Raw genomic sequence first — 25,292 nt, forward strand, 5'->3', positions numbered from 1 at the left:
TGAAAATATACTTAATGTGGAACAAGATGCTGAAATCAGGATGCTAAAAACATGCTACAGTGAATCTAAAACACAAGGATCAGAAAGCATAGGTCAAAGAGGTTTTAGAAAAACGGACAGACTAGAAAAAATTAACACACTGTAGGAAAGTTATCTTTAAAGAAAAGGATTTTTAACAAACTGAGAATTCATTCATGCATTCATTTACTTACTACACCAGACAGAGGCTTCACCACTAGGGATAAAATACCACAAGACAAATATGGTTCCTACCACTCCTGGGAATATATCCAGAAGGAACCCTACTTCAAAAGACACTTGCACCCCAATGTTCATAGGAGCACTATTTACAATAGCCAAGACATGGAAACAGCCTAAATGTCCATCAGCAGATGACTGGATAAAGAAGATGTGGTATACTTATACAATGGAATACTATTCAGCCATAAAAAATGACAACATAATGCCATTTGTAGCAACATGGATGTCCCTGGAGAATGTCATTCTAAGTGAAGTAAGCCAGAAAGAGAAAGAAAAATACCATATGAGATCACTCATATGTGGAATTTAAAAAAAAAAAGAAAGAAAAAGACAAAAGAACATAAAAACAAAACAGAAACAGACTCATAGACATAGAATACAAACTTGTGGGTGCTGGGGGAGAGGGGTGGGAAGGGACAGACTGGGAGTTTGAAATTTGTAGATACTGACAGGTATATATAGAATAGATAAACAAGTTTATACTGTGTAGCACAGGGAAATATATACAAGATCTGTGGTAGCTCACAGTGAAAAAAAATGTGACAAAGAATATATGTATGTTCATGTATAACTGAAAAATTGTGCTCTACACTGGAAATTGATGCAACATTGTAAACTGACTATAACTCAATTAAAATAAAAAAAAAGAAAAAAGACAAATATGGTTCCTGAGTCCTAACCTCACAGATCTCTGATAAGATTAAACAGACAACTACAATACAGTGTGATAAATGCTGTAGTGGAAGAAACAGAGACAGCTGTAGGCTCATACAGAGGCACATGACCCCATCAGGCATGTCATTCCCCTGGGCAGGCTGAGCCCAAACTTTAGTTGAGAAGCCTGAGTTGGGCTGCCATCACTTTAAACAAAATTCAGTACAGGTGACCAATTATTTTTATTCGAACATTATCCTGAAGAAGAGACTCCGTCTACTGCTAACATGAACACTGCCCTGGGCAACACTCTTCACAATGCAGCAAGGTGATTTTTCTGTTATAAATCTGTGATATGAATTTCCCCTTGATAAGCTATTAGTCAAGGCTTATTATTTGGCCCTGATTACCAAATAATCAGGTTTGAGGGAGGCCTCAGACCCTGGGATGTTAAAGATGAGATTCCAGAATCACCGACTGCGAGGTTCACCAACCCCAGAAGTTCAGCCCAAACACTGTACCTGTGGCCCACAGCCGTCATAGCCAAGGCCAGATAACAGCCAATGGGCATGCCCGCCTTGACAGCCTTCAAGAGAGGATGGAACGTGGGTGACTCCGTCATTTCAGGCACAGTGCTGGAGAAGGGAACAGCTGGACAATTCTGCTGTATTCCATAGTCATTTTTGTGCAGTTTTAACCTCAAGATCAAGTTCCAGGCCCACTGGTTAAATGAAGTCTCAGGTGTCTCTCCATATCGAACAATACTGGCCAAATATGAAACCTAAAACAATTATTTATTTTAAGCCACATTAGTCACATACACATTAACTCACTAAGTTTGTCCACCCATCTCTTTTGGTGATGAACAATGAATGCCCTCAAAAGAGAGGACAGAATGCTTACTGGTACTCAGTGTTTCTAGCACTAAATGAAGCAATTTCTCACTCACAACTGATCACTTCTGCTTTCTTGCCAGTCACCTTGTGAACCTGATCTGGGTCAGCTTAAGCAGAAGAGCAATAATATGAAAACTGGTATGCAACAAATGGTGTGCTAGTAAATAAATTTAACAGCCATTTGGAGTGTGGGGGCTCACTTAGGGTTCACCAACTTCGGCAGTATAAAAAATTCCTACCCTGGTCAATTTCAAGCCGACAGGTTAACAACTAGGCTTGCAGAGTTCCTAAAAATTTAACAACCATTTCTCCTGAGCCACTACAAGCCAGCTCCAGCACACCACTGCAGCTCAACTCAAATTCCACAATATTAAAATATTCATATGTAGGTTACATCTTAAAGAAAGATCTTTTTCTAACTATAGAACTCAATTTCAATATCTTAAATTGCCAGAAATGTTCTTAAGAAACCTAAGGGTAAAAGTTGTAACTTTATTCACCCAGGCCATTTATCACAAAGCTTTATGTCCTCAATACATGAGAGAAGGAAATACCTGTTTCATACTTTCAGAGAGAAGCCCAGTGTATGGCTTCTGTGCAAGGTACTTCTGGTATGCTTCCAGAATCATTAAAGCTACTTCAGCATGGACTGCTTGATCCAGATGAAGAGAACCCTTTTAAAGAGAAAAATAATCACAAACATGCCATCTTGATTTTTGTTATACCTCTGAATGGAAAGATTAGTCAGAATAGTAAAAAAAAAAAAAAATCTTAGATGTAGAAGCTAAATTTTCCAAAGTTCATATCCCCTAACAATGAAGTTATGAAATGACAATAGGGAAAAAAAATTGAAATCTTTAAAGAACCAATGCATTGTACCTAGAAAGCCTTGAACCTTAGTCACTCCCAACCCCAGTTATAAAAGGTATCTTCAAATGCAACCTTCAACCTCCACCTAGAATCTCCATAAAGACTTTGGGTTGTAAGTTTAAGGGCACTGACACAAACCAGGAAGGTGTTTAATTAGTATTAACTAAACAGGAAGATTTTTAATAAAATTAAGTCTATATTCTCTTTTCTTGTTCTATCACCAGTGAAACTATAAAAAATACTCAATATACACCAGAAATTGTAAACTGACCCAGCATTGTAAACTGACTATACTTCAATTAAATTATTTAATTAATTAAATGTATGTTATGATGGAAAAAAAATACTCAATAACACAGGCAAAATACTCCTTCGGGAGCATGACGTCGCCTATAGAATTTCCCACCCAATCTTCCTCTGCAGCCTGAAGAAATATATTCCTTAACCCTCTCATAGAAGGTGACTTTCTGAACACTAACAAGCGAGCGAGGAGGCCTCCCAAGGACTCTGCATACAGCTCTCCGGGAGAGAAGGGCAGAGGGGCAAGGGGCGGGGGGTTCCATTCACAAGTCAGAGAGTGTGACGGTGGAGCAGGGCCCCAGCAGCTCTCCCCGACCAGCACTTGAGTGACAGAAGACCCGGAGGAGGCCACGGGAAGACCAGGCGGCAGGGGCACCCCTGGAGGACGCTCCCTGGCTTCAGTTTCCTCAACTGTACAACAGGGGTCACGTTCACAGCAACCACACACAACAGCTGCGAGGACTAAATGACTTGCTCAGAACAGACAGAGAGGGCTGGGTTCTCTCCCTTTTCCCCTTTAAACTGTTTATACATTTTGATCAAGACGCAGGAAGAGTTTAAGAGTCAAAATCACTTGATACAGCATCTTTGGAAACACGATAGATGGCAAACTCCTAATAAACTATTAGGAATAAAAACTATCACCACGAAGACCTTAACATGTGCCTAGAACCGTCCTCAGTCTCTTACATGTCCTAACTTGTCAAATCCTTACAAGAACCCTCTAAGGTAAGTCTATGAAAATAAACGCTTACAGATGAGCAACTGAGGCCCGGAGATCACACAGCATCACACAGCCAGGAGGAGGCAGAGCTGGGGTCAGAACCCAAGCAGGCTGGCTCAGATCTCAGATTCTTAACAATGCAGTATTTGCACAGATCTGGCAGTTACATGCAATATACAAAACGCAGGAGGCAGAAGGACCAGAGGAAGAAGCAATTAGGAGGAAGTGCAGGAAATAGCCAGAAAGAAAACAACAGAAACAAATGGTCCAAGGAAAAAAGGAAGAATCTTCAGTGTGGAGCAATGTATCTTCACTTAGGGGATGCCCACTCTGCAAAACAGAACTAAACTAGGGAAGACCCTAAGCTCTGACACAGCTAAACGTCATCTCGCAAATGACACACGATGTTTTGAGAGAACGTTTCTTTTGAAATTGATGTGTGGACCCCCCCAGTCTCCAGGGAACGGTTTTAACACATACCTGGTCACCAAACCCCCAATTCAGTCCTTCTAGAATAACGCAGGCCAGTTTATTCTTCACCATTGTCAGGTTATAATTCAATAACCAGTCCCGAATCACAGCCATCTCGGAGGCAGAAGGTCGCCAGAGATACAAAGGTAGTTCTTTAAACAAGTATAAAGAAACCTTATTTAAAAGAAAACGATAATGATTAAAATCAAAACTTAAGGAGAATTCTATATTACTACAATATTACATTAAAGTGCTTGCAAAAAGTTTTCTCCAAAAGGAAGCAGTGTTTTGATATTGATATTTAGACAATGAAATGGACAACCAAATCAAGCAAATATTAAATCAAATGATACAGCAAAAGCACATTTTGCAATCCTTTGTAAAGGTCAATCTTTTTTGTACGTAAACTGGTATACTTCCACTTAAAAACAAAATCACCATAGTAAGATCCAAATTTAAAGTCACAATAAATCAGTGAGAAGTCATTCACTTTCCAAAAAGACTTAGCACTTTAAATAATTATTATTACTTCTATGGCATTTTAAAAATTATTTCTATTAGCTTCAAAGCATTCCAGGAAGGAGGTACCAGGAGTAGATAGAAGTAGAGATGAAACAAGATCAATCGAGAATTGGTATTTGTTGACACTGGATAACAGGTACACAGCAATTCATTTTACAGTTCTCCACTTTTGTATACATTTGAAAAATTCTGTAAGAAACAGTTTTAAAAATCCTGTGCAAAAAGTCCACAGAACTGCTTTTAAATAACATATCCAGGTGCAAATTAAGATAAATCTGGGTAAACTTAATACAGTTTGCTTTAAGTAAAAGACTGATCAGAAGAACAATTCATTTTCTGTCTAGAACAGTGCTGTCCAATGGAAATATAATGCAAGCCACACATGTAATTTCAATTTTTCTAACAGCCACATTTTTAAGTCAAAGGAAACAAGCAAAATTAATTTTAACAATATATTTTTCTCTTAATTCAATATGTCCAAAATAGCATTGTAACATGTAATCATTACAAAAAATTTGAGATATGTTATTCTTGCATTCATACTAAGTCTTTGAAACCCAGTGAATATTGTACACTTACAGGACATAATAATTTGGACTGGCCACATTTCTTTTTTTTTCTTTTTTTTTCTTTATTGAGTTATAGTCAGTTTACAATGTTGTGTCAATTTCCAGTGCAGAGCACAATTTTTCAGTTATACATAAACATACATACATTCATTGTCACATTCTTTTTCACTGTGCGCTACCACCAGATCTTTATATATTTGGACTAGCCACATTTCAAAGGTGTCACAGTCACATATACCTAGTGGCTAGTGTACTGGAAAACTCAGCTCTAGTACATACATCCTAGCATTTTTTTCAGATTCCTGCACTGCTCCAAACCAGAGGCAAAACAAAATTTGGTAGACTAGGGAAAAAAAAATCTGAAAGAGTAGAAAGAATGAATTTTAAAGAGACCTTTTCTCTGTCTGTGTGTAGTATGTATGTGTGCACTTAGCTAAATTTTCATAAGGATTTGTTAATAAAGGTCTTGAATATGCTGAATAAAATGGTAAAATAGCCATTTTACTAACAAATAGAAAAATATGTCTGTGAACATCTGACAAAAAGAGGGAAATAATGGTACTAGGATAACGATTATAGACAAGATCTGTCTAGAGAAGCATCTATTCCCAGCTACACAACGTAACGGCACAGCATGGCCCCGCCCGTCAGGAGTGAAAGTGGGGCTGCCATGTAAAGTCCTAGGATCGTGAAAAAGTCAACAAAGAAAAGACAAAAACAAAAACAAACAAACAAAAAGTCAACAAGGGAATATTACCAAAAACTCTATGCCACTAAATTCAATTAGTCAGACAAAACGGAAAAAATCCCTTTAAAAACATAACTTACCAAAACTGACTCAGAAAAAAATTAAAATCTGAACAGCCCTGTATCCGTTTAAAATTTTCAATTCGTTAGCAAAACGCGTACCACAAAGAAAACCCCAGGCCCAGATGATTTCATTGATAAATTCTATCAAACATTCAAGGAAGAATCAGCAGTAATATTACAAAAACTTCTTCAAAAAATAAAAGAAGGAACTTGTGTTATGAGGCCAGTACAACCCTAAAACCAAAACCTAACAAAGACATAACAAGAAAATAAAATTACAGATAATATCACTCATGAATATATATGTAAAAATCCTCAAAAAAAAAAAATTCTAGCAAATTGAACCTAACAATACATTCATAAAATAGTATACCACGACCAAGTGGTCTTTGTTTCAGGAAACAATAATGGTTCAACATTTGGAAACCAGTCAATGTAATTCACCACGTTAACAGAAAAAAATTGATAAATATCATATGATCATCACAATGGATGAAGAAAAACACAACTAAACACTCATTCATGAAAAAAAAACCTCAGCAAACTGGAAACAAACTTTCTTAGACTAAAATAGAGTATCAATGAAAAACCTACAGCTAGCATTATACTTAATGGTGAACTCTGGAACCCTTCCCACATGAAAAGGCGCAAGGCAAGGATGTCCACTCTTACTACCTCTATTCAACACTGCAATGAAACACCTAGTCCATTCAGTAAGGCCAAAAAAAAAAAAAAGGGATTAGAAAAGAGAATCCTAGTAAGAATTCTCAACAATACAGAATTTATAGAGTATACTTTACAATACATTTATGCTTTCACTGAAAGTCAAAAGATCACTAATTTTACTTGAAGATGTTAGTAAGATACTATAGTATTAATTTGATGTTGTCACCGAAACTTACCTGAATTCTATACCTTGGGATGTCCTAAAAGGCTTGGTCCTTATCAACAACTATTCCTAACGCAGAGCAACTTCCACAGACCTATAGTGCATAGGATTTGCCCTCTCTTACTGGGCCTCTAAAACAAAATCATCTTCAGACACACCCCAAGTGTGTCAGTGAAAGTTTACAGGCACAGCTCATTCCTAGGCTCTGGAGCTAGGATCCGATTCTAGACTAGCCCAAGGTTACAGCAAAACTTTTCAAAGCCATCATATTCATCTGAAGACACTGGAGGCTTGAACAAGTTCCTCCAAAACTGTCAGCAGTTCACAGAACACAAAGGAACCATATGTATAAACAGAGAGTGCAGGCATCTTTCAGAAGATGTGCTCTAAAAAAGCATTATGGGGTGGGGGTGGGTACAGCTCAGTGGTAGAGCACAATGCTTAGCATCCACAGGGTCCTGGGTTCAATCCCCAGTACCTCCATTAAATAAGTAAATAAATAAATACCTAGTAAATACTAGGCTAAAAAAAAAAAGATAGGAAGTTTCCTCTTTAAAAAAATAAAATAAAATAAAATAAAAAACATTATGATTTTAATTTTTACACTTACAGTTAAGCATATCTCTGGGCACAACTTATTACTAGAAGTATTATGACTAAGTTAAAAATGTAAGTGTGGCCAAATCCAGAAAAACACATGAAAGAAAAAGGTCATGAATTCAATCAAACTGAAAGACCCATGAGACCCACCATACATTTTTTTGGAATTCATTCCATTAGATGATCACTCAAAAAGGAGCAACCAAGAACTTGCTCTTGTTTGCAAATGAAAAGCCCTTCATCCCACTATCATCATAGCAAGTGGGATACAATGTTCTTCCTAAAAAGGAAAAGTACCATGTACTGCTACCATGGAAAACAGTATGGCAGTTCCTCAAAAAATTAAACATAGAATTAACATATGAACCAGCAATCCTTCTTCTGAGTACACACTCAAAAGAATTTAAAGCAGTCTCAAAGAGGTATCTGTATACTCATGCTCACTGCATTATTCACAACAGCCAAAAGGTAGAAGCAACCCGTGTCCATCAGTGGATGAATAGATTAAACACGAGAAATACACGTAGCAGAATATTATTCAAGCTTTAAAAGGAAGGAAATTCCGACACATGCTACAACATGCGTGAACATTTTTGAGGTCATATTACTAGGTGAAATAAGCCAGTTACAAAAGGACAAGTACTGTACGAGTCCACTTTTTTGAGGTCCCTAGAGCAGTCAAACTCAAAGAGACAGAAAGTAGAATGCTGGCCGCCAGGAGCAGGGAGGGAATGAAGAGCTAGTGTTTAATGAGCACACAGTTTCAGTTCTGCAACATGAAAGAGTCCTGCGGATGGGTGGTAGTGACGGTAGGTGGCGAAACAACGTGATTGTGCTGATGTCACTTTAAAAAATGGTTAATGTGTGTTTTATGTTGTGTGTAATTTACCACAATTAAGTTTCTTTTAATTAAAAAAAAATAACATAAACTTTCCTTGGGAAAGTATAATATAGCATTCATTCTTCATTTAGAAGGAAAAAAAAAAGCCTCACAAACTAATCTGTCATTGGAATCTGCTCACTCGTGAAAGCGAGAAAGTAATGACAGTTACCAGTCATCTATCCTACACAGAAGATGCAGTGACTGAAGGATGGAAAGGCCCTTGCAAATACAGGCCCAGAGAAAAACACTATCACTTTAAAAATTTCTCCTAAAGTATGACATATGAATAGACTACCTGCCATTAGAAAAACTCACTCATTATAGCCTTATTATAGAGGATGAAGAAAATCTTCAGTTAAGTGTATGTTTTTTAAAATGACACATTCAGAGGAAGATACAGCTCAAGTGGCAGAGTGCATGCTTAGCACGCACAAGGTCCTGGGTTCAATGCCCAGTACCTCCTCTAAAAATAAATAAATAAAATGACACACTCATACAATAGAACACCACTTGGCAATAAAAAGGGATGAAGTACTGACCCGTGCTACAATATGGATGAACCTGGAAACATTTTATGCTAAGTGCAAGAAGCCAGTTATAAAACATTACACACATATTGTATGATTCCATTTATATAAAATATCCAGAATAGGTAAATCCACAGACAGAAAGTAATTTGATGGTTGCTTAGGACTGGAGAGCATGTAAGTCTGGCAGCTAAAGGTATGTGGTTTCTTTCTAAGGTGATGAAAATGTTCTAAAACTGACAGTGGTGACAGCTACACACGTGTGTGAGTATACTAACAACCACTGACTGTACACTTTAAATAGATGAATTGAATGGTATGTGAATTTTATCTCAAAGCTGCTTTTGTAAAAGGGATTGTGACAACAGAATTAAACTGCATCTGTCTTGTTCAACTTAAATTACTACTTTTAATTTTGCTTTTGACTGATTTAAAGCAGTCCTTCTTTTTCAATCAGAGTTCTTTCTTCCTGGAATAAAATATAAGAATTATAAAAGCCAAACAAAATTGTGAAATAAAAACTATTAATTAACTACAAGCTATAATCAAAGTACAAACCTGTGGCTGAAGGAGGTGGGAAAGTCACTTTGAGAGGATAAAGAGAAACAATCACGTTTTTTATAAGTGGCAGCTAACCTCAAGCAGGCACAGTGAATGGCACAGAAAAATGTTTAATAAATGACACAATAAATGTTCTCTTCACCCTGTTGTGCCCATGACTCAGTCATCCCAACCACCTTACTATTTTTCCCATTGCTCCATTACTCCAGGATTTAAACAAAACAAAACAAGCAAACAAACAAAAAATGAAACAAACAAAGAAACAAAAACTGGTGCTCTTACCATTCCAACCTGGTCAATGGTGTCTTGAACTCTATTCAAAAGGACAGAAATTATCTCAGGGTGAACCGCTGTGATGGCCCCTAACAGCTCTCGACCAGCTTTTGAAAAAGTCTCTCTGGTGGACAGGGTGACATAAGATACCTAAAAGTGCATTGGGGTAGAGATGGCATTTTTAATACCAATTATCAGTAAAAATGCATTTCTATAATTTATTTAGGGCGTTTTCAAGTAAAATGGAAAGAATATCACATTAAGCTTTGGTTCACACTGCATTCAAAGAGATGTCCAAACTTCAGAGAGCCACGTGTCTACTCTGAGTCTCGAAGGTGGGAGGAGACGTAATGTGGGGGAAAGGCAACTTCAGAACAATGACTTCAAGTGCTAGATTCGGAAAGTGTATCCCAGAGTCGTCAGAACAATTAAACAGTCCCTTCCATATTAAAACTTTTCCAAATTAGAGGAAACCAATAAAGTGATGAAAATCAGAATACATTTCATGGAAATATCTATTCTCTCTTAAAAAATAAGATTGCACTCAGCCATAAAAAATAATAAAATAATGCCATTTGCAGCAACATGGATGGACTTGGAGATTGTCATTCTAAGTGAATTAAGCCAGAAAGAGAAAGAAAAATACCGTTTATCACTTATATGTGGAATCTAAAAAAAAAGACAAACGAACTTATTTACAAAACAGAAACAGACTCACAGACATAGAAAGCAAACTTATGGTTACAGGGCGGAAAGACAGTGGGAAGAGATAAACTGGGAGTTTAAGATTTGCAGATACGAATATATATAAAATAGATAAACAACAAGTTCATACTGTATAGCACAGGGAACTACATTCAGTATCTTCTAGTAACTTAGAGTGAAAATAAAAATATATATTAAAAAATTTTTAAATAAAAAATAAGATCGCCAATTTCAAGAACTTTTAAAATATTAATGTTCACCAGCTCCTCTTGAACCTCTAAAGTACAGGTCACAATCCATTCATGTCAATGGCCAACAGTGTTTTTGGTTTTGTTTTTGTTTTAATATAATGGAACAGAACAGAAAAATAAGAGTAGAATAACATAGAACAGAAAAATGTGAGAGTGCATCACAGTAAGACTAAGTATTCCTTCAATTTCACATATGTGCGCGCGCACACACACACACACACACACACACACACACACAGAATCATAATGTAATGCAGAACACAGCTTTCACTCTGAGAACTCATCAAAACACTTGAAATACCATTCAAGGACATAAATATTACTTTAGCAATGGATTTTGAGAATGTCATTTTATATGTGTGAAAATATACATTATCCCCTCAATTTTTTCAGACCGATCCACCTGATCCTTAACCTCATGCGTGGTTACAAAGGACAAGTACTGGAACAGCTTAAGAGAGTATTTGATCCTGGAAAAGAGTTTTAGATTTAGAGTTTTAGAGCCTCCAGTTCTGTCATTACTAAATTGGAATACCGAGGGAGAGGATAAAAAAATCTTCTTCAAACATAATTTTACTTAAATTTACTTGAATATTTTGCAGGAAAATCTTTTATGAAGATAAACTGACTGCCTATAGTGAAAATGTGCATTTTAAAAAAATATAAACAAAACTCCAAGTAATGTTTTGGTAACCATTTGGATTATGTTCCTAAACACTTGGGGGTCCAAAGTTCACTCTCTTCTACTGTTAGGGAAGGCTTAGTGAAAAACCGAAGAAAGCAAGGATCTCATCCCAGCCTGTCATTTTATAGATGAAGAAACCGAAGCCCAGAGTGGTAAGGTATCTTTTCTGATGTGAGATGGGCAGTGATCAGCAGATCTTCTAACAAAGCCAGATCTCTTTCAGTATTCTTTCCATCATCTTATTTAAATCGGCTGGGAAGCCAGGTTTCCATGTTACTGGCAAGGTCAGAGGCGTGGAGATGGGGTGGGGCGGCAGGGCTACGGAACAGAAAGTATTAAAACTACAACTGTCAGGCTGTCAAAACTCATACATCAATGACGAGAGAGCAGGGAGAAATGGGATGGGTGTGATTCACATGTTCAGTACTCCTTACAGATTATGTCCTTCCACAGAGCAGACAATACAAGGCTGTCACGTTTTTCTAAAAGCAATCCCAAAAGAATCAACGACTGGACAGTTTGAAAGAAAATGGTTTAAGCTGGTTTCTAAAACTTAATATCCTAACCTCATATATCTCCAGGACAATAATTTTTATGAAGTCTTCGTCCACATTGGTTCTTCTGGCCTGCGCCATCTGAGCAAAAGTAGTTAGAAGGCAAATCTCTTCTGAGCTATTCATGGAAGAAAGACACTTCTCAAAGTTGACAAAATGTTCTGGGTCTGCAAGTTTAAGAAAATTAAAATGAGGAGAGAATAAACATATGTTTGAGGAAAAAGATACAAAATTAAAAGACATTAAGAAATATTTAAAGACACAAAACATCTTTCTTTGCCCCAGAATGGATTTCTACAGGCATCAGGAAGAAGGCTGGGCCAGATGAAATTTCAGTTGTAAATATGATGTTTTCTCAGGCAACACTTAACATCTTCCAAGCCTCAGTTTCCCCATCTGTCTCAAAAGGTTATTTTGAGATTAGATGTCATGTCACTGGTGATGCTCTGTCAGCCGCAAAGCACTGCTACTGTCACGAGGAGAGACCTCCTCAGTGGCACACTTGAAGCTACTAGGTAACTGTCAGCCAAGAGAATGACAACCCTATTAACAAAAACCACTCAGACTAGCAAAGTACTCAGTACCAACATGGCATTCTAAACAAATGACATTTGCTTATAAATAAAAATTGGGGGCAAGAAAGTAGCTATGATGATGACTGCAATACTGATGAATATAATTAGCAATATGTATGTCTTGTCTGTTTCTCGAGAGGATGCTGTGTGAGCAGTATTACAGTTTGTCACTAGGGGGCAATCTTGGCAAACAGCTTTGCGGTAAGTGACAGAAAACCAAAATGTTGCAAAGGCAAAGCTGTGTAGAGGGAAGAAAATAGTCTGTTTAAAAAATATATTCCCCATGGAATTTTTTACAGTAAGAAGACAACAAGCCGACAATTCCTTTCATACGTTTACACATTTGAGAAATCAAAGGTAGTTCATCAATTTTTCAGTATTTTGAAAATGACTCCATGGGGTATTTACCAATCCAATTTTCATTTCCTGTCCCCAAACTGAGTTTATACTAGAACTTCCTGTCCAGAGCGTTTGAAGAATAATGAAAATTGGAATTATCATTCTAATAAGTCAAAACAACAAAGCAGTCTCTTAAAATTTCAAAGTGATTACACGTGAGTCCACAGAGTCAAACATTCCGTCTCAGCCCTTCTAAAAGCAAAAAGAATAAAGCCGCGAAGGGAAAAGGCACACGGGTGGGAGAGGCGGAGGCTGCCCGTTTCTGGCGAGGCTGTACCTTGCAGGCGCTTCTTGCACTCAGCAGGCGGGAGGATGGTGCAGAGCTCCTCCAGATCCCTGCTCTCCACCTGGTGCATGAGATAGAAGAGCTTCCAGAGCATCTGGACCGACAGCGTCCCGAAGGGCATTTCCGACATAAACAGCCAAATGCCAAGTCTATGCGTTTTTAAAAAGAGCAGGAATAATTTATATTATCAGGCAACTCCACCACGGAGAAAGTAGACATACCTTCAGCTCTGATAGGAAAAAAAAAATTCTCAAATTCTTAATGGCACTACAGCAATTTTTTTTCAGCATACTTAAGTCATAAATACCTAGAGAATGAAGAACAGCAGGAAATACACACAAAGCACCTAGTCTGAGCCAGGCACTGTTCTGACCGCCACAACATCTATTTATCATCTCCCTCCATCCTCACTAAAACCAAGGCAAGCACTATTGTTGACATTAGCCCCGATTTATATGAGAGGCTACTGGGGCACACAGAGGGTAGTTAAGAAGCAGAGCTGGGTTTTGAACCAAAGATCCTTTTAAGGTCCCAAGACAGAAAGGCTCTTTAGACTGGAAGCATGTGTCTTGAGCACGTGCACAGGTACATGTGTGCACACACAGACAGGTGCATGGTGGGGGGGAAGGGAATCAAAAGCTCTCCGTGACCCCTCACTCATCACCGAATGAAGTCCAAACTCCTCACCCCACATTTGAAGGCTTCCATAAAATAGCTCAGATCCACATTCCCAACCAGAGCCCTCTCTGCTTTCAGATTATTAGACCATTCCTGGACAAGCCCGGAAAGAACTCCCCAACTCCAAGCCACCACCCCTCCCCTGATGTCCTCCTCAGCACCGTTACGGAATTCTAACCACACCTGACTGTAGCATTATCATACCCTTTATCAGTGTTTCTCACATCGCAATGGGCAGAAAAATCCCCTGGAGACTGTGGAAAATGCAGAATTCCAAGACCCATGTAAGACATGCTGATTTTGTGGGCCACAGCTGGAGCCCAAGAATTTTCACTTTCTACAGTCACCCCAGATGACTCAGATTCAAGTGATCCTTAACCACACACAGTGAGAAACATAAATGTGTAACTGATGAACACATACCAGCATGCAGTAATTTGACAGCAGAAACCAAGTCTGTATAAACCAGCATGTAACTTAGAATCTTGTTTAATTATTCAGCATCTAAACTAGTATCTCAAAAAAATTCCATACTCAATAAATGGTCATTAATACTTTGTTACATGAATTTTATCTCAATAAAAAAAAAATCTAAGAAAGAAAAACAGGGAGGTACTTAAAACTGTTGCTATATTTTGGGCAAAACTACAACTTAATCAATCACAGAGAAAAAGAAATTAAATACTGCATGTTTAACCCGTCTGTGGCCCAAACCATCACTGACTTCGACTTTGAAAAGCAACTTTAGACTCCTGAGCCAGAGCTGAAGAAACTTCTCTCAGCTCATGTGGGTCAGGCTTCTGTCTTATTAAGTAATTATCCCAACACTGCACACAGGACTTGACGTTCTTGTGTAACGGATCCCAAAACACTGAGGCCTTCAATGTAATGTCATAAGACAGTGAATATTTCAGGCTACAAAATTCCCTGAATGGCAGACATGAAGCTAAGTCCAGCTGTGGCTTTCGTTGTCTGTCTTTCGGTTCTGGTTTGTTCTGTTTTAGGTTGGGGGATAGCTACTGTCAAAAATCTCCATGGGAGCGGAGGGTATAGCTCAGTGGTAGAGCGCGTGCTTATTAGCACGCATGAGGTCCTGGGTTCAATCCCCAGTGCCTCTGTTAAAAAAATAAAATATGCAGTTGAACTGTAATAATTCTACCTAATAAAACTGGAAAAGGAAAAAATAAAAAGCCCTAATTACCTCCCCCAATAAAATTTAAATAAAAACAAACAAATAAATAAATAATTTTTAAAAGGAATTTAAAAAAATAAAGAAATCTCCATTGGAGTGCCAGATAAATTTGTATTTCATATACGAAAGTTCCAAAATAAATTACGCTCCAGAACAACGTCTCTCAGCATCTTAAAACGTAAAACAACAGTCATCTTTGTGAATTACATGCGTGCTGTTACAGGAGGGCTCACGGCTCAGTGTGGAAGACCTCGGAAGGAACTAGGGTCTTTCCTCTAGAAAGCTCTGCTCTCAGCTAAACACACTGGGAACAGGTGACAGGAGATCAGAGACAGGAGACTCTTCTCCAGCACCAGGCCGGCCTCCCTGAGTGAGTGCTACTGCACGGGGCCCCTGGCAGGGCTCTGCCCAGGACTTGGTGCACTTTGTGAGACAATACAGAATATGCACCAAGAGTGATCTAAAGATGAATTTCTAAGCCCATGTTCTATCTGTCTTAGAGCCATGCCTTCTGAGTGGTTTTGAGACTGAAGTCAGAGTCCTGACCTTTCTCTAAGTGAGCAGTTACTCTATTCTTTATCTGAAATCACACAAAAGCCACCACCACGGACATGTGCAAAGTCCTTCACGGTTTAAAAAGCCCCTCCATCATTGCTGCATTTCATCCTCACGCCGGACCCGCGAGGGGGAAGGAACAGGCAGCATGGTTATCATCATCTCCTTTTTATCAATGAAAACCGACCACAGATGTTAAGTGACTTGCCCAAGGCGACAGTCTTGGCAGACTGGGACTCGAACCCACTACACAACACCCACAAATAAGGGGCAGAGACTAAGGGGCCCATGGCAAGAGTGTCAACAGCCCAGAAGGCAGCAAAAGTGGGGGAGGGCTAGTTCATGAGTGGAGCAGGGTGGGGTTGGAGGCCAGCCCCCACCTCATCGCGGGGGGCACGCTGCTGCAGCAGAACCTGCTCCCGCACTTGGCCAGAAGCTCAGGGAAGATGGTGCAGGACGAGCTGTTGTGCCCCCTCCTGTCTCAAACGTATCCCAGGCTGTAAGCAGCAAAAAGATGCCATGATGAGAGGACAGCATTTACTCAGCCAGGACAGGGGACCGGGACCTGCGACAGTCCTAGACCTGAAAACCCTCAGTGAAACAACAAAAGCAGCAAATCATTTGCTCTGCATGCTGAGGGCCTACTCTGCCTCCCGTGGGCACTAGAGCTGGGTGTGAAATACAATTCATCCCCTGCTCGAAGTTACCCCAAAAGTTCCGGGTGGCAAAACTAAGACAGCAGAAGCAGGTTATTTTAAGACTGAAAGAAACCTGATCATTTCAGTCAACACTACAGACAAGGGAAAACCAAAGCCCAAGAATTCAAGATAAGAAATAGACGAAACACGCTGTGGCATTATTGTAGGAGCTCTGGTCAGTCAGTGGCTTTGACTCCGCTCTTTCTCACTAGCCAGGGATGAGTTCTCAACAATGATCATCACAGTTCTTACCTTTTGGCTTTCAGCACATGGAGGACAGCTCTCAAAAACAGCTCATCGAACTCAACCTGCAGTTTCTCCATGGAGTAGGGCTGCAGGGCCAATCCCGAGCCTTGGTTGTGGCTCACGAACTGTGCCCAGTGGTCACTCACATAACCAAGGGTCATCCTGAGCAAGAGGAAAGACAACACAGCACTTTGCACGCGCGCACTCAACCCCAGCACCTCCACGCTCCATGTGAAACATCCCTTTATTCAACACGTATTTAGTGAGCACTTACTTCTACCTTTTAGGTTCTAAAAGCAGTGCAACGGAGGGGGAAAACCCCTCCCCTCGTGGAGCTTACATTTAGTGGAGGGCAAACAGCCAATAAACAAAATGAAGTAAAATACATAGTCTATCGTGTGGTTATAAGTGACACAGAAAAATTAGCAGAAGAAGGGATAAAGCTTCTCTGGAGTTGGGGCCTCACTGAAGAGGGACACGTGCGTAAAAGCCGGAAGCAGTCACAGGGCTGTCCGAGGGCAGGGCATCTGGGCAGAGGAAGAGGCCAGAGGGAAGGCTCCAAGGTGTGCTCAGTATGTTGGAGGAACAGCAAGGCAGCCAATGCGCTAAAGTAAGTGAGGGGGAGACCGGCTGGAGAGGAAATGAGAAAAGTGACAGGAAACCAGCCCCTGAAGGCTCCTGGAGGCCACTGTGAACACTCTGGCTTCTACTCTGAATGAGACTGGGAGCAGCGGGGTCTGAGCAGAGAAGCACCACGAGCTGACCATGATTTACAAAAAAGAACACTGGCGGGCGTTGTGAGAATAAGCCGGGGGATGGGGAGGGGAGGCGGGGGTTGGCGGGGTGGGGACAAGGGCAAAAGCAGGAAGACAAGTCCGTGGCTGTTGTGGTAACTGGTGAGAAATAACCAAAAATGAACTGCGGTGGTAGCAGTGAATGTGGTGAGAAGAGGCTGGATTTTAGAAACCGGATGTTTGATTGATTCAAAGGATGCATATCTTTCACACTTTAATCTCGACGTTTGGAATGTGCATTGAAATTGATGACACACCATAATTTGGGGGCATTTTTTCTTTCTTAGTGGTGCAAAGAATACATCTTTAGAATTGGTGGCATCTTAGATTTGATGAAAGATGGTACTTCGATGGTAGAGATGATAGAACTGACTATTAAGAGTCGATGTGGGATGTAAAAAGAAAAGTCGGGGATGACATCAGATGCTTCAGCCTGAGCAACTGGAAGAATGAAGTTGCCACTTAATGAAATTGAGAAGGCTATGGGAAGAGCAGTTTGGGAGGTGGGGAGAGTGAGTCCACTTTGCGATTCTTAAATTATAATGACTGAGTCACCCAAATGGAGGTGCTGAGTTGGCAGCTGGATATACAAGCTTATGAAAAAGGTAAGGGCCGGAAACACAACTCAGAATTTTAACCATATTTAGATGATATTTAAAGACATGAGATTAGAGGAGATCCCCAAAAGCAAGTGTGGAAAAGAGAAGAGGTCCAGGGACAGAGCCCTGAGACATTCCAAAGTTAAGAAGTCTCGGAAGTGAGAGTGAAAGAGCCAAGGGGGCAGAAAATGAACAGCCAGTGAAACGGAGGAGAAACCAGAATGTGGTATCCTGGAAGCCAAGCAAAGAAAATATTTTAAGGATAAATCACAACAAAGACTGCTGTATGAACTGTGTGAGCAGTAAAGCAGGATGAAGGCTTGAGAGCTGACCACTGGATTAGATAGCAGCACAAAGTTCACTAGCAATCTTCATTCTTCTTCTTTTTTTTTTTTTTTTTTTGGTGGGGTAAGTAATTAAGTTTACTTATTTAATTACTTTTTAGTGGAGGGACTGGGGATTGAACCCAGGACCTTGTACATGCTAAGCATGCTCTCTACCACTGAGCCATACCCTCCCCACCTGCAATCTTCATTCTTAAGAGCTGTGTGGGTAGTGCTGGAGGGAAACGCCTGACCGTGCAGAGTCCAAGTCTTTCAGGGCATCCTGCATCACTTATCTGGATTTATAAAGCTGATGGGTACATATCTAAAATAATCAAAGTCAATTATGTTTTGGAAACAAATTAGGGAGTGGGAGGAATTTTTTGGTTTTTTGGAACTTTTCTTTTGAGGTAAGAGAGGTTAGAAGAAATGCCAGTGTATTTATATGTTGTAAGGAATCTAGTAAAGATAGGAAAATTGATGATACAGAAAAGAGGACACAAAATTCAATGAAAAGCAGTCCACGGTCTCAACATTTACTCATGCTTGATAATAAAAACAGAAACCCACCTTTCACTCAGATAAACAATGCTTCCCCAGTGCAAAATCCGGGGCCATGCATGAAGTCTTTTGCAATTTTCTTTAAATGGCATTTTACAGAAATCAGAATAACAAATAAGAGAAAAAAACAGGGGAGCAATGGTGCAAAAGAGTTACTGCCATTTGACAACTCCCAGGCAACAGCTAGGAGGCCGAAGAGAAGAGAGTGCGAAGGAAGGGGAAGACCCTGCGTTTTCTCTGACCCCTTATCTCTGGCCAAGTTCAGCCTAGCAGCTGCTGTGAGGATCTCGATTCCAAGAACAGTTACCTAGCAAACCAGTTAAATCTGAGATAATTAACCAAACATTCTGACTGGGAGTATTTATTTAAAATTCCGATCGGGTAGATAGTGAAGAACGAAATTCTTTTTTTTTTCCTGGGGGGAAGGTAATCAGGTTTATTTTTTTTTTTTTAGAAGAAGTAGTGGGGATTGAGCCCAGGACTCATGCATGCTAAGCATGCGCTTTACCATTTGAGTTATCCCCTTCCCCCAGAAATTCTTAATTTTATTAGAAGTGAGACCTGAACTCTATCACCAAAATGTCCACCATCCCAATTACACAGTATCTGGGACTGACCAGGGTGAAGGTAAGTAGAAACGTCAGTATTACCTGATCATGTAACCGATTCGCTTCACAAACTGCCTATAGCGTGCTCTATTAAAAGTTTCTAACCCCACAGCCAGAAGTTCCACTAAGGAGTTAGCAAAGGCAAACGTTTTCATCATCTCTTGAGGTCTTGTTATTTCAGGTAAATAATCACCTAGAAGTTGATCAAAGAAAAAAAAACTTGTAATTACTATGGGAAAACACTGAAAGATACAGATGTAAATACTTCGATGAGGAAACAAGGCCAAGATGGAGAATCCCCACTGCTCTGGCTCCCATGTCAACATGATACAGGAAACTTGAGACAAAGTGTAGAATTAACACAGTTCATTAAAGCTGAGCAGTGCGCCGCTGGTCAACCTTTTTGCATCGCAGCACTGGGGAGGAAACTACAATCACAAGAGGAAGAAAGGAAGCCTCATCGGGGGGAGGGGGAGGGCAATCATTTCCGTAGAGTGTGACCAGGCACAGGGGGACCTGAATCGGAGCCTGCACGGGATGTGATGCTAAGTTCCTGTGTCTGAGCTCGCCCCTCCCGCACTTCACATATGGCAAAGGCAATTAGCCTACCTTTTGCTTTAAACCCAAGAAGATGCTGAAAAAGTTCATGAAATGGAAACTGGGATAAAAGAATAACCAAGTCATCTTCATTAAGGAGACTCCAACTGGTCTCAGGGTCTTCATCCTGAGGGAAAGGAGGCAGAATCATGTCAGCTGATTTGATCAGATCACGCCATGGTCTAGAGTTACAGGAGCTGCACTATTACAGGTCTTGACGGTACACCTGTGGTATTCTCATGAGTCTTCGGGGACTTCTCATCCAGGACAGAGATTTATATTATCAGTTCCATTAGACGACCTGAAAAATCCCCTGAAAATACAAGCACAATTTTATGTGTATCTGGGTCATATCCATTCTTCAGTGGCTGAAACTGCTCTCATTAAATTTCCATCCCAAAGAAGATTTTAAAAATTCCTTTAGGGTGGGAATCTTACTATAAAGCTCAGTGTTCTGACATCAATTAAAGAACAAGACACTAGAATCCAAGTGATTTTACCTACAAGTCTTTCCTTGCCCCAAAATTAAGATCTACTGCAATACTCAACTGACTTATCAAGAAGCAATTAACATTTGCGAAGGATAACTGAAGTCCTGCTGTCAATCAGTACTACTGAAAACAGGATAGAAATAATAGTGGGCATACACAGGGATCACGTAAGGGGAACAGCTGGGGTATTCTGTTAGATACGGAGCACTAAAGTATCCTTAGAGACCAAATCTGTGTCCTAAGATCGGCGTCCTAAGATACGCTACATTCAGAAGGGAGTACTGTAAAAAGACTCAGAGATCCTGAAGAATGTACCTCCTCAACTTCAACAAGGGGCTAATGCAATTCATTCACAACTTTCTGAAGCCACTCATTTTTAGCCTCTTATGTGTCCCAGATGGCTAGCAAACAAGAGCCTCAGAAACTCTACCTAGAGCAGCAGTTCTCACTTCAGATGGAAACTAGAATCACCAGGGAGGCTTTTAAACACTCGGATGTCTGGGTGTGGGCCGGGGACCAGCTAGTTTCAATACACAGTGTCAGGTTGCCAGTGTCAAGAAACCTCTAATGTGGACAATCCAGAGAGCCTTCTGCCACACAGCTTTTTCTGAGTCAACAGCACTCCCAACAGTCTCTTCCCTCCCCAGGGTCCTGAATCCACTCAGCATTCAGTGAGGGCTAACCAGGGTCCTTAACCAGTACCTGTCTCTGGGATGAAACGCAGGAAACCTATCAGAAAAAAAAAAGACTAATCTGCTCCATAACGATCTTTAAAAGACCAGACTGTACCAGCTCCTGAGAAGTTCTCTCCAGGATGACTGTTCAGTCTCCAGCAAAAATGCCTACATATCCACATCATTTCCCGCCGCCCCACTGCCTCCTACAAGCCACAGGAAGAGCAAAATGAGTGTGAGGGGGCTCCCACTTCTGAATGGATCCTTGGGTGAATACGCAGACACGATTCCACAGCTGCCACGATGTCATTCTAAGGAGTGTCCACTGCAACCTTTCAACTCCTTTTAAAGAGAAGGGGTTTGAGTGACAAATCAGGAGTTGGGGATTAGCAGATACAAATTGCTACATACAAAACAGATAAACAACAAAGTCCTACTGTACAGCACAGGAAACTATATTCAATAGCTTATAATAACCTATAATAAAAAAAAGAATATAAAGAACAATGTATATACATATACATGTATAACTGAATCACTATGCTGTACACCAGAAACTAACACAATATTGTAAATCAACTATATTTCAATCTTTTTTTGATTTTTTTTAAATAAATAAATAAATAAATAAATAAATAAATAAATAAATAAATAAATAAGAAAGGGTTTTACTAAATCCAGTCCCTGGCCAATCTTGCAAAGGAACATCAAGTCAGGATTTAGACCATAAAAACACACTAGGACTGATAACTAGCTGGAAAAAAAGAAATTCCTCACCAATATACTGACCATGTGTATAGTAGAAAGAAAAATCAATAAGTATTATCTTGAGAAATTGGATTTTGATCATTAAATTGTCATCTAAAATAGAGAACCATCTTCTGTCTTTCAAGTGAGAAGATCTGGGTAAGTTTGTAAGTATAAAGGCAGAACGTTAGTAAGCTCCACTCTTCATTATATAGACTCAGAGTATCTGCAGGTGAGCTCTCAAGCCCGGAAAGTTGTTGCCACATGAAAGGAAATCTTAACGGAATGTGTACATAACATGTAAATATCTCCAGGTCCCAAACTCTCCCAGGTGCACAGGGAGAAGGTCTACAGAAGGGCAGCAGAGACACTGGCTCACAGCACAGGCTCGAGGCTCTGCCATTTACTGACCACGTGATTTGGGACAAATCCCCCCTCCCCAAGCCCACACCTCCGTTTCCTCATCTGTAAAACGAGGATGAAAAAAGTCCTCGCCTCATGGGGTTGTGGGGAGAATTAAATGAGATTAAATTAAATTCCATGTGAAATGGGCTTAGATTGATACCTGGCACATGAAAAGAAGAGCTCAAAACTGATGACTCAAGATGAAACAGACATGACGAGTTACCTCTTCTCCTCCCTCGTCCACTAGCGTCCACGTCCCAGACGCAGGCCCCGAGGACGATGGCTTCCGCTCGCTGGGCTTCATGTGGCACAGGAACGCTGCTCGATTTCTGAAGGACGAGGGCAATGGCTCAATTACAGAAACATAAACCCAGAAAGCCCGCTGCGTGCATTCTGGATCGCCTACTCACCCCGAAGAGCAGTCAGACACCGACCTACTGTTCAAATGGTTTAAACTGGTACACAAGAAATAGGAAGTGGCTAAAACTCCCGGGGACCAAAACTTCACTAAGTCTGGCATAGAGACCACTGCTGTTCTCAGTTAGTAAGGATGAGTAACCACAGAGAAGCAGTTATGCAGCACACAGCTCCTGCACAAGGCGGGACCTCAGAACACTCAGGACCACTGCAGGACCTTCACTCCAGCTGCTTACAACGTGTACAGGAAACAAGCTCATTGAATAAAAAAGGAAAATGCGCAGGTAACGTGCAAGCAGGTTTAGGGGGAAAAGCACATCTAAATGCTAAAACATTAAGTCAAATCACATCTACCACGTGTAGGAGCAGCCCCCTGCATCCAGGCAGCGAGAGAGAGGACTCTGGGAGCATTCCTGCCTGCCAGGCTTTTACACGGTGGTGGCTGGACCTGGCGATGAGGTGTAATCAGAGAGGTTCCTTCTCTGAGACCACCAGCCAGTTCTCAGTTTGCTGTTCCTTCCTCTCTGGCCTGACCCTGAAAATTCTCCCATTCCTTCCTTTCTTCCCCAAGAACTCTCCTCTGTGACTTCCAGCTCTGTAGCTCTACCGCTACTCTTTAAATCCCAGGAGCTCCAGCCCTGAGCTCCACGTGTCCACTGGCAGCTGTCACCTGCAAGCCCCAATGACCTCAAATTTTCCTCCTTACCCAACAGCTCTCCTTTCTGCCTTTTCAGTCTGTTGAGGCTGCCAGCACCCTCTCAGTCACTCAGACTCAGAGTCTACAGGTAGGTCCGAGCCACTCCTTTCTCCCATTTTCCTTATCTAATCAGCTCCTTAACCCTTTCCTAGGAAGGATGCTCAGGTACCCCATTTTCTCCTTCCCACTACTGTTACCCCAATTCAGGCTTAGAGGCAGAAAGGTTTTCCTCAGCCAACAGCCAATAGTACTAACACAGTTCAAGGTCACCTAGACACAGCTCTGCCCTCTCCCCCAGTTAAGGATGTGCCCTCCTGATGCGGGGCTGGGTTCTAGAATCAGGAGAGCCAGACGAATGCAACTGTCATTCAATGAAGCAGAAGCACATCTGCCGCCTCCAGTCCATCCTGATCTTCCTTAAATGCAACTTTTACCCTTGTTCAGAAACCCTCAGTTGCTACAAAGCCGAGACCATCGCAGATCTCTGTCTTAATTTCAAGGCCTTCTAGTCCGACTCACCCTAACTGTTCATCTTTATTACCACCTCCCACACACCCGTCCACTCCAGCCAAGCTGATCGCCTACCTGTTGCCAGCACAGCCATCCTTCCCTGTTCTCTCCACCCACAATGCCCTTCTTACTGCTCCTCTCCTGCTGAAATCAGTTTCGTTCTTCAAACCCCGCCAACCCCTGGGAACCCCCTCTGACTACCATCCCACTCTTTTCACCCTCTTCATTTCCATTGCATCAACCATAGCTTCACATGATTTAGCACTTGAATCTCTTTGAGGGTTTTTTTTTCTCTGCCACTAAATCTTTCCTTCTAAGGAACAGATCATCGTTTTTTTTAATCCCCAAAGAAGTACCACAACCTACATGACAGGAGTGAAAAAATCCACTAAAAAGGGGGACCCAAAAGAGCTCATCATTTACACATAAGTGGTTAAAAGGGTCACTTTGGGACAAAGGATATTCAACCCAAAGAAAACCCACAGTGTTAAATTCTGGAATACTGACTCTTCCTCCTTTAGCAGTTGTTTGGATCTGGACAGTTTAGGAAGCTAATCGTTTGATAATAAGAATATTTTAATTTCTACTTCACAAAGTTCTTCCAACACTTACTTGACAGGAGACATTAGCAGGGCAAGGGACTGCATAAAATGAAAGACCCCTGATGGGTTATTCATAACTTTGATCTGAAATCAGAAAAGGAAAAGGCATATTGTACAAAATCAACAACCCAAATCTCCATAATCTCAGTTCACCCACATTCTGACGAAGGATACAAGAAAACAAAAGTGGAACTGGTACCTAATCCACCCGAGTGAGGACACATCTGGTGGGTTACCTGGCAGTCGTGACTGGGCTGTGTTCAAAGCGTACAGGTGGCTGAGCCATTTACATCAATTACCTGGAACAGTGTGAGAGGCAGGAGGCTGCTGCCACTTTAATCCAAACAAAAACAAAAAAACTTTCCTCTACCTAAAAGGATTCAAACTTCTCGCCACCAGAAATACTAAAGAAAAGGTAACATGGAGAAGTTGAACTTGGTATACATTTGGCTCCAACCTACCCATCTGAGTGGTTGCTGTGAGTAACAACACAACCCAAAGGCAAGCAGCAGAGAAGAGAAACCATAAATCATATAATCAACGCCTAAGTTGATTATATGAGAGTTGATCACACAGTCCTTAGATCTCTGTTTGTGTTAAGTAACTCTGAGATGCTGGTGGTTTCTTTCTGTA

General features: G+C 40.6%; 1 protein-coding gene and 1 non-coding gene across 2 annotated transcripts in view; one reads left to right on the plus strand and one right to left on the minus strand.

Moving 5' to 3' along the window:
* The window catches only part of EPG5 (ectopic P-granules 5 autophagy tethering factor), a 107,394-nt gene that overhangs the window by 65,863 nt on the left and 16,239 nt on the right, over window positions 1–25,292 (minus strand). The window contains exons 6-16 of the mRNA XM_072952286.1: window positions 24,670–24,743; window positions 22,657–22,762; window positions 20,129–20,243; window positions 19,562–19,712; window positions 16,641–16,796; window positions 13,257–13,414; window positions 12,018–12,172; window positions 9,820–9,960; window positions 4,186–4,350; window positions 2,366–2,485; window positions 1,437–1,696 (exon numbers count right to left, since the gene is read on the minus strand). Of these exons, the coding sequence (XP_072808387.1) occupies window positions 1,437–1,696; window positions 2,366–2,485; window positions 4,186–4,350; window positions 9,820–9,960; window positions 12,018–12,172; window positions 13,257–13,414; window positions 16,641–16,796; window positions 19,562–19,712; window positions 20,129–20,243; window positions 22,657–22,762; window positions 24,670–24,743 (1,601 nt within the window). The remainder of the gene's footprint in view (window positions 1–1,436; window positions 1,697–2,365; window positions 2,486–4,185; window positions 4,351–9,819; window positions 9,961–12,017; window positions 12,173–13,256; window positions 13,415–16,640; window positions 16,797–19,561; window positions 19,713–20,128; window positions 20,244–22,656; window positions 22,763–24,669; window positions 24,744–25,292) is intronic.
* On the plus strand, window positions 14,986–15,061 carry TRNAN-AUU (transfer RNA asparagine (anticodon AUU)). Its single transcript is given in 2 exon segments — window positions 14,986–15,022; window positions 15,026–15,061. It is a non-coding gene; the product is annotated as a tRNA-Asn (tRNA).

The sequence above is a fragment of the Vicugna pacos genome, chromosome 30 (assembly GCF_048564905.1).
Source record: "Vicugna pacos chromosome 30, VicPac4, whole genome shotgun sequence".
Lineage (NCBI taxonomy): Eukaryota > Metazoa > Chordata > Mammalia > Artiodactyla > Camelidae > Vicugna > Vicugna pacos.